The 19,386-nt window shown below is 33.8% G+C and overlaps 1 protein-coding gene across 1 annotated transcript; it reads right to left on the bottom strand.

Moving 5' to 3' along the window:
- Window position 1: 1 nt before the first annotated feature.
- Window positions 2–18,257, bottom strand: LOC100071699 (gastric triacylglycerol lipase-like). Its single transcript, XM_014733011.2, is given in 9 exon segments — window positions 2–235; window positions 758–829; window positions 2,891–2,962; window positions 3,568–3,714; window positions 13,636–13,772; window positions 15,584–15,693; window positions 16,585–16,783; window positions 17,574–17,691; window positions 18,156–18,257. Coding segments are annotated over 9 exon segments (1,191 nt in total).
- Window positions 18,258–19,386: the final 1,129 nt, after the last annotated feature.

Below are 19,386 nucleotides of genomic sequence, written 5' to 3'. Positions count from 1 at the left end.
CTCATTGAGCTTCATTCATCATCGTGATGATTTCAGTGTCAATCTGATCATAAACATCTAACCCTAGCATAAAATCAAGATGATTGTAGGAAGGAATCTTCTTATGGTAAATGAGATTGGAGACTCTTGGTTCCAAATTCTTAATATCTATGGGATCCACCAGAATGTCCCGTCCACCACTCCACATTGCAGTTGGAACCCTCATATCCTCCACATGGTATAATGGAGGAGTGAGCTAAAGGAAAATGAGGAATGGTAATGTTTATGTTAACAGCATATTAAATTTCAAATAGTAAATTGATTATTTTCTTCTCTCATGAAATGATAATGGTTATTACCTGTTCATTAAGTCCATAGAAATTATCTATGGAATCTCAACCTTTGTCAGACAGAAATGGACTAATGTCTAAGCCTTTAAATTGTACTAACAAAATGATTTTCACAAACTAGAATCTCTGTGCTCCTTAGGTTCTTTATATGTGAAATGGTGACATTAGTAAATATTTGACAAATCTCATAAGGTGGTTGTGAGGTTCAAATGACATGACATATGGAACTGTGCTTTGTATAGTCTTGTGTTAAAAATTTATGCTTTATTATATTGAACCCATCCTTGGGTCTATCCTTATCATCTTCCCGGGAAATGTAAAGTACTGCATAATCTTTTAAAAACAAGCGTTTTCTGAGATTTTCAATATATTTTCATTTTTGTCTTTCAAAAAGGGCCAAAGAATTAAATTTTGAAAAGTTACCTTACCTGATTATGGTGTAGAATATTTAAAGATGGACTTCCCCAGTCATAAGCTTGACATGTACCTTTATTAGCCATCTTAAATAAAGATAAAAAACTATCACTTTAAAAATATTAAAAAATAAAACTAAAGATTACTGAGTCTCATTGCCTCATTTTACAATATGACCCATTGATTCAGATTCAATGTCCCCCATATATAAGTCCGGTACTCTTTCCACCATAATGCTATGTGTTCCTGGGTGAATGGCTACTAAAACATATTCCCAGAAAACTAGAAATCAGACAAATTGGCACAAATAACATGCTTTTAAGAAAAATATGAGTATATTTTACATACATTTTAATAATATTTAAACTATAGTAACTTATCATGCTATCTATTAAGGAAGGACTTAATAAACAGAATAAAAAATTAATTATGATTTTATGGGGATAAATTTGTTCTTGTCAAGGTATTTTAAAATGTAAATTTGTTATATCATTAAATTTTGCATTATATTTTATTTTTGTGGTACAAAGTAAATTTCAGTTTGTAACTATTTCTTAATAACTAAATATTTCAGATTACTAGAATCCAAGTTAATGAAGTATTACAGTACAAATAAAATAATCAATACTAATTTGCTAGCAATATAAAGACTGTTTTGTGCCTTACAATTTAATTGACATCAAAAAATATTTTCAAACAGATTAAATGTTTGCATTGAAAGTTGGTATGCAGAAAAAATTTTCATCTTTTACACAGAATTTCCTTTTTATAAAAATTTTCCCATGTCACTCCAAGATATGGTAATTTTGCCACATAGTAAGAAAGATTTCTGTTGCAAAGAATTGTCTCAGAATTGGAAGGAGTAAGAAATTGGCCTTTTGTAGCACTCTAATTGTCTGTTATAAATTGTTCAAGGACTAACTTTTCTACAAAGTGGAGATGCTAGGCAGTGGAAATGTTCTAAACGGATTTCTTCAAACAGGCAAATGGAATGAGACATCTCTTTTTAGGTGACATATGTTGCTTTGTTGATTATGGGCCAATGGAGTAAAAACATTCATGGCAGTGAAGACACATGAAATCCAAGAGTATCATCCATCTATAGATTTCAAATGGTATGTGCCTTGGAATAAGATGCTCTTGCACTATGTGAATAGGTATAAGCTTACACATTGGCAAAGGGAACTAGCAGGTGAGCTTATTTTGTCCCCAGTCTTTTGGCTGCCACATGGGAAATTCTTCTGGATGAGTAAAGAAGAAAACTTATCACAATTTACACATATACCTCAAAGGCTCCTAGGATTTCCACTATCACTAACCCCTGAAAATTGCCAAAACTGATGCTAAGTTGACACAAAATACATTTATACCAGTTTTCCACCTTGAATAGAAAAGAAAGCTATCAGTTTTTAGAGTAAAAGAAAGAACCAATTCTGCCTCTATCACGTTCCCCCTCCCCACACACACACAGGGGTGGTATCTGTTCTTGGCATCAAAGAAGTTCCCTTTCATTTCCCCAAAAAGGGCTGTTAATACTTTGGCCTCAAAACCAAACACATACTGAATCTTATCAAGTAGAAGATGTTTCAAATAAAAGAGAGAAGAAATAGAAGCAGGGAGAGAGGAGAAGAAAGAAGGAAATTAAAGAATAAAGGAGGAAATGTCTAAGAAATTTGTCATTTATTATTGTCATCTGGTTGGAGATGGCATATATAAATTATTTTTAATGAGACTATGAAAATAAACGACAGAAATGTTATGGATTGGTTTATGAAACATCTTCCTTTTTTGTTAAAGAACTTAAAATATCTCCTTTGATTATGGGATAACAAAGTTGAGTTGCCTGATAAAGTATAGGATGCCAAATCAAAGTGAATTTGGAGTATTATATTGGATATACGTATAACAGAAATTTATTCATTTATCTGAAATTAAATTTAACTGTGTCCTGTATCTTTATTTGCTAAACCTGGCAATGCTAAGTAAAAGTCATTTGACTGAAATTTAAGTTCTGCAATAACTTATTCTATTCTCCAAAATCATTTTTCTTATTACACCTCATCACGTAGCAATGCTTTTCTCCTCATACTTTTTATAGATATTAGAAATTCAATAAATACTGAGTGATAGAATTTGAAAAGTTATACCTGACCATAGTGTAACATATTTTGAATTGATGTTCCTGATGGCAGCTCTGTTAGATATACATCCATACGACTCTAGAAGAAAGAAAAACAATATACACATTTGTCAATAATTAGTTTCTTTCCAAGAATGACAATACTTCAAAATAGTAGAAGTGTGTTACTTCTATGATTCAGATCCCTCTTTAATCAATTTATAAGGAAACAAATGTTTTTTTCCGTAGCCAGAGGAATCTAAATCTCTTTGTGTTTTATATGGTAATATTTGATCAATTTTTTTTTCCTTGAGAAAGAATGATCTTTTCCTGAATAATCAGTTCTGGGATGAATGAAACTAGATTTATTAAAATGGAACAGAGGAAAAAGCTTAAAATTCCTTCACATATGATATTCAGATATACATTCAAATATGATATGAAGGCTTACATTTGAATTTTCTACATATTCAGAGAGATTACTTAATCTTAGAAATAATGAACTCTAGGACTTATGTGCAAAATACATCTTGGATTATAATATAGTTTACCTATATTAAAGAGGTTAAGATGGTATATAACATACCATATATATAGTATGTTAATTGTCCCAGGGTTTTAATTTTTACCTATCAAGATAATGATATAGCACCACTAACACAACATAAAGAAAAAAAATCACTTTAAATCATTAATGACACATACCTGATTTAAGTTTTGGGGATTATATCCACCCACCAATGTAATTAAATTGTTGCAAGCTGTATCAATTATCTCACGGTTGCACACATCCTGACCGATGATTTTATTGATATATTCATTGAGTAAAAATTCTTTTTCACCAAACAGGATCTGAAAATAATATATTTCAAGGATAACTTTTGACGGAAAAATGTGTTTGTCAACTACAAATCAAGAAAGATAGAAGAGGGGCCAGCCTGGTGGCATAGCAGTTAAGCTTTCACTTTCTGTTTTGGCGGCCCAGGGTTCACCAGTTCAGATCCCCGGTGCAGACCTATGCACCTCTTGTCAAGCCATGCTGTGGCAGGCATCCCACAGAAAAGGTAAAGGAAGATGGGCATGGATGTTTGTGCAGGGCCAGTCTTCCTGAGCAAAAAGAGGAGAATTGGTGGCAGATGTTAGCTCAGGACTAATCTTCCTCAAAAAAAAAAAAAAAAAAGATACAAAATTGCAATGTATTGCTGAATGGTAGGATGATTTAGTTCACTGTGAAATTCTACACATAATGTGAAAGAACTTGCCCAATAAAATAGTATGTGTTAGAAATGCTTTTTAGCAATTCAACTGAACTTGATCTCACTTCAGACAGAGAAAATAGTTTACTATAATTGAGCTAATGAAAATAAAACTGTGTATTTTTTGATGCTGAGCTACATATAAATGGAAGGGAAATGCACCCACAATTACAACACATACACGCAGGTGAGCAGGTAAAATTTGCTGACTTTAAAATATGTGCATTGTGAGAAAAGGTAATAAAATAGGATTTATAAAGTGAATTTTTAAAAAGACAGAAGATAAATTTTAAGAGATAGTGGAGCAGAGGAGGAAAAGTAAGTTAGATGAAGTGATAACAGACTAAGAGATGTGTAATAAAAGAGCAAGAATAGATAAGGGAGAAAAATTAAGAAAGTTTATTATAAAAAATGCATGTTTTCTTTGGATTTCACTTCAAGGAAAGGATAGTGGAAAAAGTATATTCAGAGAAACTAATGAGGTAAAAACAAAGGAAATTATTTTAGAGACCAGAATTCAATACCTCTCAAAGAAACTAAAAGAGGAAGATATGAAATTTGCATGTAAAAATGAATGAACAAATGTAAATCAAAAAGTAAAGCATAAAATTTTACATAATGTATGATTCCATTTACACACACTTTTAGAAATATAAAAACTAATCCTCTGTGACAGAAAACACTGTCACTATATTTGAGGTTGCTTAGGGCTGGGAGTGAGAGAATGACTGCTGCGAAGGGATAAATGGAAACTTTCTGGGGTGACTAAACTATTCCATAGCTTTATTTTGGTGGTAGTTACATGGATTTTCACATTTGTCAAAACTTACTGGAAAATATGTTTAAAATGAGCTCATATTGTTGTATGTAAATCATACCTACATTAAAATAATGAAAAAATAACATAAAAGATCATAAAAATGACAAACATACAGTTTGAAGCAGCACCACACAAGGTAGATATTAGAAAGAAAAACCTACAGCACAAAGACATAATCTTTGGATGTTAAGAGAAGATACTCTGTATGCATTTTCCATGAAAAGGGCACAGCTAAATTATGAGTGAAATTAATTCCACAGAAAGAGGCTCCATCTAGAGTACATCTGGGTAGAAGGTAATGAAAACCAAAAAGTACTACATACATAGAGACTTTAAACAATCCAATAATTTGATTTATTTGAAATATTTATAACATGACTTGGGAATATTAGAGAACCTACATTCTTTTCAAGCATACAACAAAAAATTTTCGAAAGTTGACCACGGATGTGACTTCCATATTGGTGGCAAAAGATCTCCAAAAAGCCACTCCTTAATAATAGTAATGAGAACTGTCAAAATCAATGTTTTGATAATTCTGGAAATTAACGAAAAGCACACCGTGGTCCATAGATTGTATCTATAAGAAAACTACCTTGAATCTTGGTAAAAATAGTGAATTATGAGAGGTTTTAGCTTGTGATAATCCTGTGTGCCTTTCCTAGCTCTGCAGCAGCTTAGAAAAACAGGAACCTTCAAACCAATGTAGCTTTGTAAAACAGCAGCTTAGCAGGTACTGGAAAGGAATGAATGGGATTGAAGCTCCTCAAAATGCCCAACCTCCAGTGAATTGACATTATTCAACCTGTCTGGCAGATCTTGGAAAAAGCTTATTGATAGAGTTTGTCTTTATTTGACCTGACTCATAGCTTACTAAGTGGGAAAAGCCCTATCTCATCTTTAGAGACCTATGAGACACTAGCAAACATATTAACATACGCATAATTGGAATCTAGAAGGGGAGGAGAGAAAGGTAAGAAAGAATATTCGAAGGAGGAATGGCTAAAAAATTCCCAGATTTGATGAAAGGCATTTTTCTTCATATAAAAGAGGGTGAACAAACTCTAAGTAGGATGAACTCAAAAGAGATCCAGACAAAGACACATCATAGTTAAACTGTCAAAAGATGAAAACAAAGAACTTTGAATGCAGTGAGAAGCAATTCAGCATATAAAAGGAATCCTCATCAAAATTAACAGATGATTTCTCAACAGAAACAAAAGAGGCTAGAAGACAGTGAAATGACATATTCAAAGTTATAAAAGAAAAAGAGGTCAACCAAGAATTCTATATCTAGCAAAACTACACTTAACCAAAGACATTTCCAAAGAAACAAAAAATTAGAGAATCACACACTAGCAGATCTGACCTACAAGAAACACTAAAAAGAGTCTTCAGACTGAATGAAAGGAACTAGCCAGTAACTAGAAGAATTCACATCAATAAATAAAGAGGATCAGTAAAGGAAAGTACATAGGTATCGATAAAAGACAGTAAAAATGTATTTTTGTTTGTAATTCTTTTTTTCTCCTCTCTCATTTAAAAGGCAATAATTATAATAATGTGGTGATGGACTTATATATAATTTATATGAAAAGAATAGAATAGAGGGAGAAGAAATTGAACAATATTGATCAAAGTGTTTGTATACTGCTAAAGTTAAGTTAGTATTAATCTAAACTAGATTGTTTTAAGACGTCATTTGTAATCCTCAAGGCAATAAAAAACACACAAAAGACATAGTATAAGAAACAATAGTAGAATTTAATGGTACACTAAAAATATCTATTTAACACAGAAGTTAGTAATGGATGGATAGAGGAACAAAAAGGCGTAAGACATATAGAAACCCAATAGCAAAATGGCAGAAATAAATCTAACTTTATTAGAAATTCTATTAATTCTAAATGGACTAAACACTCTAATCAAAAGATAAACATTAGTAGAATAGATTAAAAAAACATGGTCCACTACAGATTCAATGTAATCCCTACAAAAATCCAATCTGCTATTTTTGCAAAAATTGATAAGCTTGTTCTAAAACTCACATGGAAATGCAAGGGACCCAAACTAACCAAAACCATCTTGATAAAGAGAAAAAAGTTGGAGGACTCACTCTTCCTCATTTCAAAATTTATTACAAAGATATAGTATTCAAGGTAGTGTCGTATTGGCATAAGGATAGACATATAGATAAATGGAATAGAATTGAAAGTCAGGAAATAAATCGCTATATATATAGTTTTTTGTGTGTATATATATGATATATATATAATATATTATATATAATATTTATATAAGGGTTTATATATAATATATATATTATATAGGAATATATAGTCAATTTTCAACAAAGGTGCAAGGAAATTAAGGAAAGAATAGTCTGCAAAAACCAATGGTGCTATGACAATTCAATGTTCATATAAAAAAATTAAATTAGGTGCCAGCCCAGTGGCATAGTGGTTCAGTTCAGCGTGCTCCACTTCAGTGGCCCAGGTTTGCCTGTTTGAATCCTGGGAGTGGACCTACACCACTCATCAAGCCAGGCTGTGGCAGCATCCCACATATAAAATAGAGGAAGATGGACACAGATTTTTAGCTCAGGGCCACCTTTCCTTAATCAAAAAAAACGAAAAAAAAGAAAAAAGAAAGAAATTGTCCTCTTTCCTTACACCAAATACAAAAATTAACTTAAAATGGATCACAAACCTAAATGAAAGAAGTAGAATTATCAGAATTTTAGAAGGAAAGGAGGAAATCTTTTTGACCTTGGTTTAGGCAATGATATTTTAGATATGACACCAAAAACAAAAGGGACAAAAGAAAAATGAATCGGACTTCATCAAAATGAAAACTTTTGTGCTTCAAAGGACATCATTAAGACAGTTAAAAGAAAGTGTATAGAATGGGAGAAAATATTTGCAAGTCATATATTTGATAAGGGATTTGTATCCAGAATACATAAAGAATTCTTATAACTCAACAGTACACAAATAACCACAAATGAGGAAAAGATTTGAGTAGACATTTCTCCAAAGAAGAGAAATAAGTGGCCAATAAGTAAGTGAAACAATATTTAACATAATTAGACATTACGGAAATGCAAATCAAAACTGCAATGATACACTACTTCAAACCCACTTGGATGGCTATGATAAAAAGACAAGGTAATAACAAGTGTAGGCCAAGATGTGGAATGCTCATAAACTCCTGGTGGGAATAAAAATAATGATACAGCTACCTTGGAAAACACTTAGGAGTTTCTTAAAAATGTTAAACATAGAGTTATCATATACCCAGTATTCAATTCCCAGGTGTATGCCCAATAGAAATGAAAACTTTTAAACAAATATTCATTGCAATATAATTCATAGTAGCAAAAAAACTGGAAACAATTGCAGTGTCCACTAATAGACTGATAAATGGAAAAATAAAAGTGGTGTATCCATACAATGAATATTATTCTGCTATGAAAAGGAAGGAAGTACTGATACATGGTCCAACATGGATGAACATTTAGAAATTTATGCCACGTGAAAGAAGCTAGACACAGAAGACCACATATTGTATGACTCAATTTATATGAAATGTCTAAAATAGGGAAATCTATAGAGATGGAAAGTATATTAGTGTTGGCCAGGTACTAGGAGAAGGGGACAATAGGATGTTTCTTTCTGAGATGATGAAAATGTCCTGGAATCAGATAGTAGCCATAGTTAAAACAAATAAAAATCCATGAAATGAGTTTTCAAACAGCAGATATCAGACAGCACAAGATAGTGATCACTGAAAATAAAAAGTGAAACAAACAAATTGAGGCCAACAGTTGCTCAGCTATTGGCTGAAGACTAATCCCCGACTGCAGTAGAAGAACCCAGGAAAAGCTGGGCAAGCTGTGTGAATTAATGAGATAGGGTTGAGATTTGGGAGAAAGCCATGGTAGGTAAATTTACTATGGTAAAAAAGGAGAGAGAATGAGAGAGAGAGCAAGATAGCTGAAGGGAGAGAGAGAGATATCTGGACATTTACAGAGGTTCCACCTGGATTCTTCAGCTTGGTACACATCTGTACATGCATTTGAAGAAACATACTCAAGGCCAAGAAATGAACCACTTGAAAAAGTTAGAGGTAAAAATTCCTGGAGCTAGAAGGTCTGAAATAGTGCCAGTCCCCATCAACCATATTTGAAAACCTCATAATTAACCATTATTAGAGTAATTAGTGGGTAATTGACTCAGAAGAAGGAAAAAATAGACCTAGACTAAAGGCCGTTCTGGTTTCTACTAACAAAGCAAAAGAGCAAGTCTCAGAATGAGTAAACTGTTTCCAAGTAAGTTAATTGCATGCCACAAGAAAAGCTCAAAACCCTGTCCAGGAATATGGAAATATCCAGCACCCAACAAGAAAGAATTCACAAACATTGACAGTCAATGAAAAAACACCAGTCACACAAAGAAGGAGGAATTAAGTCCATATGAGGAGAAAAATAAATCAATAGAAAGACTGAGAACACAGGTGATGTAATTGTTAGACAAGAATATAAAAGTCATTTAAACTATATTCCTCATGTATAAGACAATAGAGGAAAAAATAAGCATGCTAAGTAGAAATATGGATGATATGAAAAGACTAAAACTGAAGTTTTAGAAATGAAACCTAAAATGTCTGCGATGTAAAACACACTGCATAGGATTAGTAGCAAATGAATAGTGCAGAAGAAAAGATTATTTAACTTGAAGACATAAAAATAGAAACTAACCAAAAAGCAACATGGAGAGAAAAAATACTGAAAAGATATAAACACGTATCAGTGACGCATGGGACAACTTTAAAAGTCCTAATACATGTGTCATTGTAGCCCCTGAGGAGAGGCTAGAGAGGTGGCCCTAGAGAATATACTTGAAGAAAGAATTGCTGAAATTTTTAAAGTTTGATTTTCCCAAACAATGTACCCATAGATCAAAAAAGCTTAATGAATTCCAAGCATAAGAAACATGAAAAAATTATACCAACACACATAATAAAAAAAAATTGCTTAAAACTGGTAATAAAAGAAAAAAACTAAAGTGGTCAGAAAAAAGACATTGCATAAGGGAGGGAAAATCGTAACAATAAAAGACTTCTTTTTGGAAACAATGCAAGCCAGGAAACATGGAGCAACATCTTTAAAGTATCAATGAAAAATTAAAAAAACATATAAACTTAGAATTCTATCCCCAGTGAAAATATCTTTCAGAAACTAAGGCAAAATGTAGGTAATTTATAAATCAAAAACCTGATATAATTAATTATCAACAATAGAAAAAATGTTAAAAGAAGACCTACAATCACAAGGAAAATGATACCAGATGGAAATCAGGATCTGCACAATGAAATGAAGAGTGCAAGAAATAGTAAATACATAGGAGTATACAAAAGATGGCTTTTCTTGTTTTTTTAAGGGAGAAATAATTTAAAAGACAAATTGCTGTTTAAACAAAAAAAAATGACAATGTGTTTTGGTGTTGATAACATATGTCAACCTAAAAGATATGACAAAAGTAGCACAAGCGCCAGGAGAGGGGAAATGAGAATTTATTGTTTTAAGGTTATGATACTATATGTTAAGTAGTAAACATTACTTGCACATATGCTGTGATAAATGAAAGAAATATACTATAAACCCTGAAGGAACCATGAAAAAGCAAAACAAAATAAATTGATATACTTAATAAGCCAATAAAGGAGATAAAATGAAATCATAAAATATACCCAATTAATCCAAATAAGGCAAGGGGGTGGAATAAGACATCAAAAGAGAAATTGAGGTATTTTAACTTGATTGAAAATGAAATCATAACATATTGAAATTTGTTTGATATCCCTAAAGCAATGCCTGGAAGGAAATTTATAGCCATAAGTGCTTAAATTAGAAAAGAAGAAAGTTTAGAAAGCAATGATAGAAGAAACCAGAAAAGGAAGAAATTACTAAATCCAAAGTTCGAAGAAAGGCAACGATAAAGACCAAGTGGAAAGCAGTGAGCTATTAAGAAAACAATAGGGCAAATCAATTAAAACCAAAGCCTAGTTCTTTGAGAAGATTAATAAAATTGGTGTCTTTAGCCAGACTGATCAGGACAAAATGGAGAGATGCAAAAAATTACCAATATCTGGAACAAGAAAAGGGACATCACTACACATTCTATAGATATTAAAGGATTAGTAAGGAAATATTGTGTTTAGTTTTGTAGCAAGCAATTCAATAACTTAGATAAAATGGGCATATTGTTTGAAGAAATATTATCGATATTTATTCAAACATAAATAGATAACCTGTATAGCCATAAGTCTATTAAAGAATTTGAATTTGTAGCTAAACACTCCCAACAGAGAATTCCAGGCTCAGATGACTTTACTGGCAAAATATATCAAATATTTATAAAAGGTAGAATATCAATTTTATATGGTCTCCTCCAGAAAAATGAAGCAAAGGAATACTTTCCAACTCACTTTATGAGGCCAGCATTACTCTGATACCAAAATTAGAACAAGAGATTATAAGAAAATAAACTATATCCAATAGACTTCATGAATACGTGTACAAAAATGTTTAACAAAATTTTTGCAAATTGAAGACACCAATATATAAAAAGTATAATACATCAAGAAAAAATGCAGTTTATTCCTAGAATGAAACATTAGTTTAACTTTCAGAAAATCTATCAATGTAATTCACCTTATTAACAGACTACAAAACAAAAATCATGAGATCGTCTCAATAGATGCAGAAAAAGTATCAAACAGTATCAATGTTCATTCCTGATAGACATTCTCAGTAAACTAGGACTAGAAGGTAACTTCCTTAAACTGATAAAGTGTGTCTAAGAAAACCCCTTACTAAATATCATATAATAGTGAAAAACAGAATACTTACCCTCTGAAGAGAGAAAAGGATGTCTGCTCCTGCTATTTATATTCAACACTGTTCTGGAGGTGTTAGCCAGTACAGTAAGGTACACTCACACAAATTAAATTTAAAAAGTATCAACACTAAAAAAAAATTAAGAAATAAAACTTTTTCATAGAAAACATGATCCTCTAAATATAAACCTCTTTGAATCTACAAAAGAGCAAATAGAACTAATATGTGTGTTTAGCAAGGTTGTAGGATATAACACCATATACAAAAATCAACTTTTTTGTATATACTAGCAAGAAACAATCAGAAATTCTTATTTTTTTAAACCTGAGAGAAACTGGAGAGGCCTTAAATATATGGAGATGGAGATTATTTTCATGAACTGCAAGATTCAACTTCTCAATAAAGTTTTGGGTTCTTTTTTTTTGGTTTGCTTTGCATAACAGAAATTGGCAACTAATTTTAAAGTTTAGTGCAAGATATTATTATAGGACAATAATTTTTTTTGCTGAGGAAGATTCACCTTGAGCTAACATCTGTGCCAGGGTTCCTCTATTTTGTATGTGGGTCGCTGCCACAGCACAGGTGCTGACGAGTGCTGTAGGTCTACACCCAAGAACCAAACCTGGGCTGCCAAAGTGGAGTGCACTGAACTTAACCACTAGGCTGTGGGGCTGGCCCCCAATAGGAAAATAACTGAAAAAGAAGAATAAAGTTGGAGAACTCACAATTCCTGGATTCCAGAATTACTATAAAGATTTTCACAAGGATGAAATGTCTAGCAAGTTTACCCAACAACATTAGCAAGTTACAGATAAGGTTAAGAAAGCAGTTGCTTTTATTTTTAATGATATGCCTAAGTCTAAATGCTAAGTAACACTTTTTATATAAAAAGAAGCAAAACAAATACATGGCAATATTATCCATGTTTTTGAGTAAATATATATGTAAATACATAAAAGTAGCTGGAAATATAAGCAACAAACTAGTACAAGTCATAAGCTCCAAGGAGAGGAGATGAATGGATGCAAGTATACATACGAAAAGACGCTCAATTATTAGTCATCAAGTAACCACAGATTAAAACCACAGCAAGAAACCACTCCAAACCAGTTACAACGACTGAAATTTTAACCTGAAAGTATCAACTGATGGCAAAGATGCAGAGGAACCATTACCATCACATTATGTTGGTGATGCAAAATGGTACAGGCACTTTGGAAAACTCATGTTTTTAATGAAGTTAAACATACATTGACTACATGGTCATTGTTGTTACCACTCACACTAGGATTTCCAATACTTTTATCTGTCATTCATTAAGATATTTCCTAAATTCTCTACAATATTCCTGTACTAAATATATAATTAATGTAATCACTGCAGGTGTAATGGGGAGACTTTAGTGTAGAGGGAGCAAGATGATGGCAAATGAAGGAAGTTGAAAGTGGAAAAAACTCATTCAACCTATTGAAATTTCAGTGTGCAAAATTAAAAGAGAAATAGAGATTTTGATTTGCATAAGGAGAAACTGCTTAATAATTATTTCAAAAGATAGACAATACATACAAGGAATAAAAGGGGGAAAAAAAGCTTGACGAACTGGGTAATGCAAGGCTGAGCACCAGGCAGAATGCAACACCAAGTTTAGGAGAGCTGCATTAGGAGAGAGCAAAGTCAGCGAGGGAAACTCAGGATTTTAATCCAGCAGGAGGCTATGTCAGCATCTCTCTTCTTTAGCTTGGTTCACATTTCCTCACTTTTAAAACTATGAGCATATCCTGTAAGGAATCACAAACCTTGAACAGTTGTGGGTCGATGTAAGAAGTGAAGCGCAAAACACTTGTTACGTATTTAGCAGTGGCAATTGGAGCCAGTGCAAAATTGATTTTAATCTTTTCAGCCAGTTGTGGATTTGTTGCAAATGCTGCAAAAGCTGGAAGGAAACAAGAGAATGGACTAGTTTACGGGTTCTCTCTTTCTTCAAATTTCCATTGACATTTGGCTGGTTCACCTAAGATTACATAATATGCATGTTACCTTACCATATATTCCAAAGTGGTCTCTAGGGATTTCCCCTACACCTAACCCTGCACATTACCCCCAGATTGATTTCTCTAAATCCCATTCGGTTTGTCTGAGTGGTTGCTGATTCTGTAGCGTGACATTCAGTGATCCCTGGTATTTTATTTCATTAGTAAAAAATCTGGAAAAAATAAACCACTCCTGTTCCCATTGACCAATTTCTCTCACACTTTCAGGATTCTAATTGGCACTTAGATGTTTTCCTCTCTGGGTGGTTCTACCTGTTTTTTCTCTACTGATTACTTGGAATCTGTATTACATGTACTGAGGACCTAGATACATCCTCTACTCTTTTGGCCTCTTTACAAGAGAGGCTGAGTAATCTGTCTTTCAAAGACCAGCCATATTTAAAGTTCAGCTCAACATTCTTTTTTTTCCACAAAATATTCACTAATAACTGTGTTGAAAGACATGTCTTCTTCCATGGCCACAGGATGACTATCATGGTCCCAGACATTTTTGCCTTCATGGGATTGTTCCTCTGCACACACACAAAAAATGTAAAACCATATTTTGTGACTGTATTGATATAAAGATGAATATGTTCTAAGATGGATTATAGTCATTTTTCTGTTTTTAAAAGAAATTAAATATTTTTTTTTGGTCCCTAAATTGTCATGAACTCTAAGAACTTGGCCTCCCATGCCTAATGGGTTAGCCAGGTCTGTCTTCTCTGCTCGCCTCTTTCCTGTCCGCCTGACTACCAACAAGCCTTCTAAAAATGCTCTTCCTTTTGCAGTGGTTCTCCAGCAGTGGTAACTTTGCCCCTCAAGGAACTTTTGGCAATGTGTTGGGACATTTATGGTTGTCATAATTCCAAGGATGGAGAGGGAGGAGTGTGCTACCAGAATGTAGTGGGTAGAGACCAGAGATGCTACTAAGCATCCTTCTATGCACAGGGCAGCCCCCCACAGCAAAAAAATATGTGGTCAAAATATCAGTAGAACTGAGGGTGAGAAACCCTGCATTACTGGATTGTGAGCTTTGAGGCAATGAGATTTCTTTAGTATACAATTTACATTGCAAGTATCAGTCAACAAAGTATATTTCAAATAGTAGCTACACTGCACGGTTAAACAAATGAATACTTGAATTAATTAGAAATGTTTTCCTGGCCAGTTGATAGGTTTGGAAGCATCTAGTCTATTGGATTTTCAGTATGAAAATTAACATGCCTCACACCAACCTAGAGCAAAACCAGGAAAAGCTCAAAGAAAGCTCACTGGGCAGCAGAATGTAACTGCCCAAAGAAGCCAAACTAACAAGGCTATAGTTTTTTCATAAAGAGTGTCAACACATCAGCTTTCTAATAAGCAAGCACTATAAGGAAAAGAAAAAAAAAATACATGCCCAGTCCTCAGTCTTGGAAATTCCAGTTGCAGAGAATCTAAACAAACATCTTGTTTAAAGTGTGTGGTGTGATTGGAAAGATGATATCCATTATTTTTCTTTTTAAAAGATATGCACCTATATATCATCATAAAACAATTATCACTGGCTTTTAAATTTTGTTCCTTTTTGGCTTGTCTGTATGTTCTGATTAATTATAGTGAATATATGTGATTTCTAAAAATGAAATTCTTTTTAAAAAGAAATGTTTTATTTGTTGTTTTTTGAAAGAAAGATTGTAGCACAATCAGACTTCAGTTTCTCTTAGCATACCAATCAGGGTGTCCTGGGAATGGCCCACATAGTAAATTTGCTTTTGTCCTGTTTTCTTCACAATGAAATCAATGGTGGCTGGAAGATCATATTTCACCATTTCATCAAAATTGCATGAAACAAAAATGGATAAAACTTGTTTTAATTTTTTTTAGTCATAAGAAAGTTATTTTCAAGTTTTAAATTATAGACTTAAAAAGCCCCTCTAAATGAGACCTGGGTAGTAAGAGGAAACATTGACTTAAGACTTTCTATAAGTTAACTGTTACTGTGCTACTTGCTTGTAAGCACCACTTTATTCCATGCTCACAAAATACCTTTGAGATAAGTTTATAATTAGGTATATTGTAGACCTGGAGAAAGTGGAAATGTGCTGTGATCATAGCCAATAATTGCTAGACTAAATTTCAGAGTACTCTTGTTCTAGGGAGCCTAAGTTCTAAGCTAAGACATTAAATTATACGACTTTCCCATAAAATAAATATGAGAAATATACTATTTAAAATTAGGTAGCAGACAAAAAAAGTTTCTAGAAGTGTAAAGACGAAAATAGAAAGTTTATTTGTTTTGGTAAATGGACAAGGACAGATGCTGTTATATTATTCTACTACTCTGTGGCCCAGAGCCACCTGGTACATTTTTACCCTTGTCTTCTCCTCCCCCCTCCACTTTTCTTTTCTGAAAACACGAGGATGCACACTCAAAGTAAATAGCAGTGGATGGCTTGGCAATGTATTAATATTTAGGAAGCTGGGGGAAGAGTAGGAAATAATGTCTTTTTCACATGTTTTCTTCTTAATTCTTAGGCACATTAAAAGCAATATAAAGAAAAATCTAGAGCAATTTTTCCATATAAATATTTAAAATATCATTCAATAGTTACGTATTTTAACAAAATACCTTTATTCCAGTTCTGCAAATTTATTTAACTATTAATAATATAAATAAACATTTAGCCAATTTTTAAGTCCAAAAAACACAATACAGATTTTTTTCCCTACCTGAAAGCCCAGAATTCTTTGGAGTCTGTTTCCAGGTACAGGTGTTTCCTGGATCACCTATTTCCTCTGCTGCTTCCCATCCACACATCATAACCAGCATCGGCCAGAAGAAAGCCCAGGCTATTGTTGGGAGGATTACAAATCCAGATACTGGAAGTTAATAGCACACCATGCTGTAAATACACAACAGGCTTTTGGACTGAAAAGAAAGAAGGGAAAATGTTTTATAACAGGAAAATCCATTGCAAATTACAACACAGGTTTTCAAATCACCATAACATAGTTAGGACTGTTTGGCTTGTATCCCAAAGAAACGTGCTAACAATTTATTACATTTATTTTATATGAACAAATATTATTCCATAATCCTCAGGGCAGTAGAATTGCCGCTTCCTATTCTTGCCCCACTTCCTCAAGTGTAAATTTCCCTGGTGGATGATTTTAATTTCTAAGATTTACAGGTTATATTCTTTCTAAGTAAAGAGTTTATACTTTGTGAAAAGCAAAAGAGAAATATCCAGAAACAGGAATGCTTTGGGACCCCTAAAATTCATGTGCTGATTATTAAAGAGAAAAGGTGCCTTCCTGAAGTTGAATAGCATCTGCATTCTCTGAGCGCTTAGACAGAAAGGAGGAGTGAACCAGATCACTGCTGTCACACTAGGAAGAGCAATTATGAACACTTACTTCAGTAAACTGAAGCATCCCAGAGAATAATGTGGTTGAAAGTTCTAGGGCTTCTATTCAGGGCCTCTGAGTTCCCACCCAGCACATCAAACAAAATCCATGGGCCTGTGTACGCTCCGGTTTCTCATCAGGGAAGACAATGTGTCACTCAGACCCCTGGCTTTATCTCAGAAAGTCAAGGAGTAGAACTTTGGATTTTTCATGAGTAACTTAATTTCAGCTTCTCTGATTAGAAGGTATTTGACTAGAATGTATTTGATTCAAGACTTGAGTTTCATTTTTCTCCCTCATTCCAATCCTACCTGAATTATTAGAATCATTCTTCCCATGAGGAATTCGGTAGAGGAGAAGGACGTAGCCATCTGCAGTTAGCACTTCATATGCTTCATGTGGGTAAACCCAGTAGGAAATTGTCTCACTCTAAATGGAGAAAAGACAAAATATTCAGCTTCATGAATTCCCTTGGCCATTTTTATGCTTCTTAAAGTAGAATTTCTCATTGGTTGGGGTAACATATACTATGTACAGAGAGCTTTCAGATTTTAATAATAATTTTTTTTTGAGGAAGATTAGCCCTGAGCTAACATCTGCTGCCAATACTCCTCTTTTTTGCTGAGGAAGACTGGCTCTGAGCTGACATCTGTGCCCATCTTCCTCTACTTTTTATATGTAGGACGCCTGCCACAGCATGGCTTGACAAGTGGTGCATAGCTCCGCACCTGGGATCCGAACCGGCGAACCCTGGGCTGCCAAAGCAGAAAGTGCAAACTCAACCACAGTGCCACCAGTCTGGCCCCTAGTAAATTTTTAAAAGCTGAATGAAAGTAATAGTGCCAAGATCTTTGGAAGTGCGTTTTTTTAAATTAATGATAAGAATAACTTACAGTATTCATATTGGCTTCAGGGTTGACAGGTTGTTTTCCAAGTAAACAAAAGGCATTTCCAAACATAGGGACAAAGTACACTGTTGAAAGTAGCCACCACATTTTGAACCTACTGGGGGAAAAGTTATTAGCACGATGCAGTAAATGCTACAGTGTAAAGTCATGTTATTGGCTGCCTTGCTATTTGCTTTACAGAGTTTCCATATGTCACCTTATCCTCTGGTTCTCCCTGTGTCTTATCGCCTTGTCTGTTAGATGGTTTTACAACATTTCTGTTATTCTGCTCATTTCCTTTCAGTTGTGCACAGGATTCTGATTTCCCAAAGAATCTTTTATCTATCAAACTTCCCTGTAGACTAGATGTCAGATCGACTATTTACTATCTGTAACAGGTTAAATTGTTTCCCTCCCCCACCCCCCAGACCAAAAAAAGACATGTTGAAGTCCTAACACTTAGTACCTCAAAATGTCACTGCATTTGGAAAGAGGTTATTGCAGATTATTTAAGCTAAATAAAGATTAAGTTAAATTAAGATTATGTAATTTAAGATGAGGTGATGCTGTAGTAGAATGAGCCCCTGATCCTGTGCGACTGGTGTTCTTCTAAGAAGATGACCATGTGAAGACAGAGATACCGAGGGAGAAAGACATGTGACAACGAAGGCAGAGACTGGAACCAGGCAGCTGGCAAACCATTAAAAGTCAGGAAGAGGCGATGAAGGATTTCCCTACAGGTTTCAGAGGGAGCATGGCCCTTCAAACACCTTAATTTCAGACTTCTAGCATCCAGAACTGGTATAATATTTGGTTACTTTAAGCCACTCAGTTTGCGGTACTTAGTTGGGACAATCCTAAGAAACTGATACACCGTCTGTCAGAAAAGGGAAAGAAAATTATCACCTGGACTGATCTTCTTGATTGAAATTGTGAATAAAACAAGGCAGTCCATGATTCACTGTCTGTTTTGTATGTGAGAACTTCCTTTAATCACTTAAAAAAGGCAGACCAAATTTTACGCAAACGTTAACAATAGAGGGCAATTTTTGTATTGTTGCTTTAAAATGTCTAGATTCAAAGACGACCTATTAAGTAGCTCTTTTGTTCACTCGCTGTACTACACATCTTTCATGCTACTTAATCACGGACCAATGCTCTATTTCAAATTTATAGGTGTCCTGATTCCTCTCCATTCCTACTGCAAAGATCTACACCAACTCTTCCCCTTTCCCTA

The sequence above is a fragment of the Equus caballus genome, chromosome 1 (genome assembly GCF_041296265.1).
Source record: "Equus caballus isolate H_3958 breed thoroughbred chromosome 1, TB-T2T, whole genome shotgun sequence".
Classification (NCBI taxonomy): domain Eukaryota; kingdom Metazoa; phylum Chordata; class Mammalia; order Perissodactyla; family Equidae; genus Equus; species Equus caballus.
The sequence above is the reverse complement of the archived record's forward strand: the minus strand, read 5'-3'. Positions and strand labels throughout refer to the sequence as shown.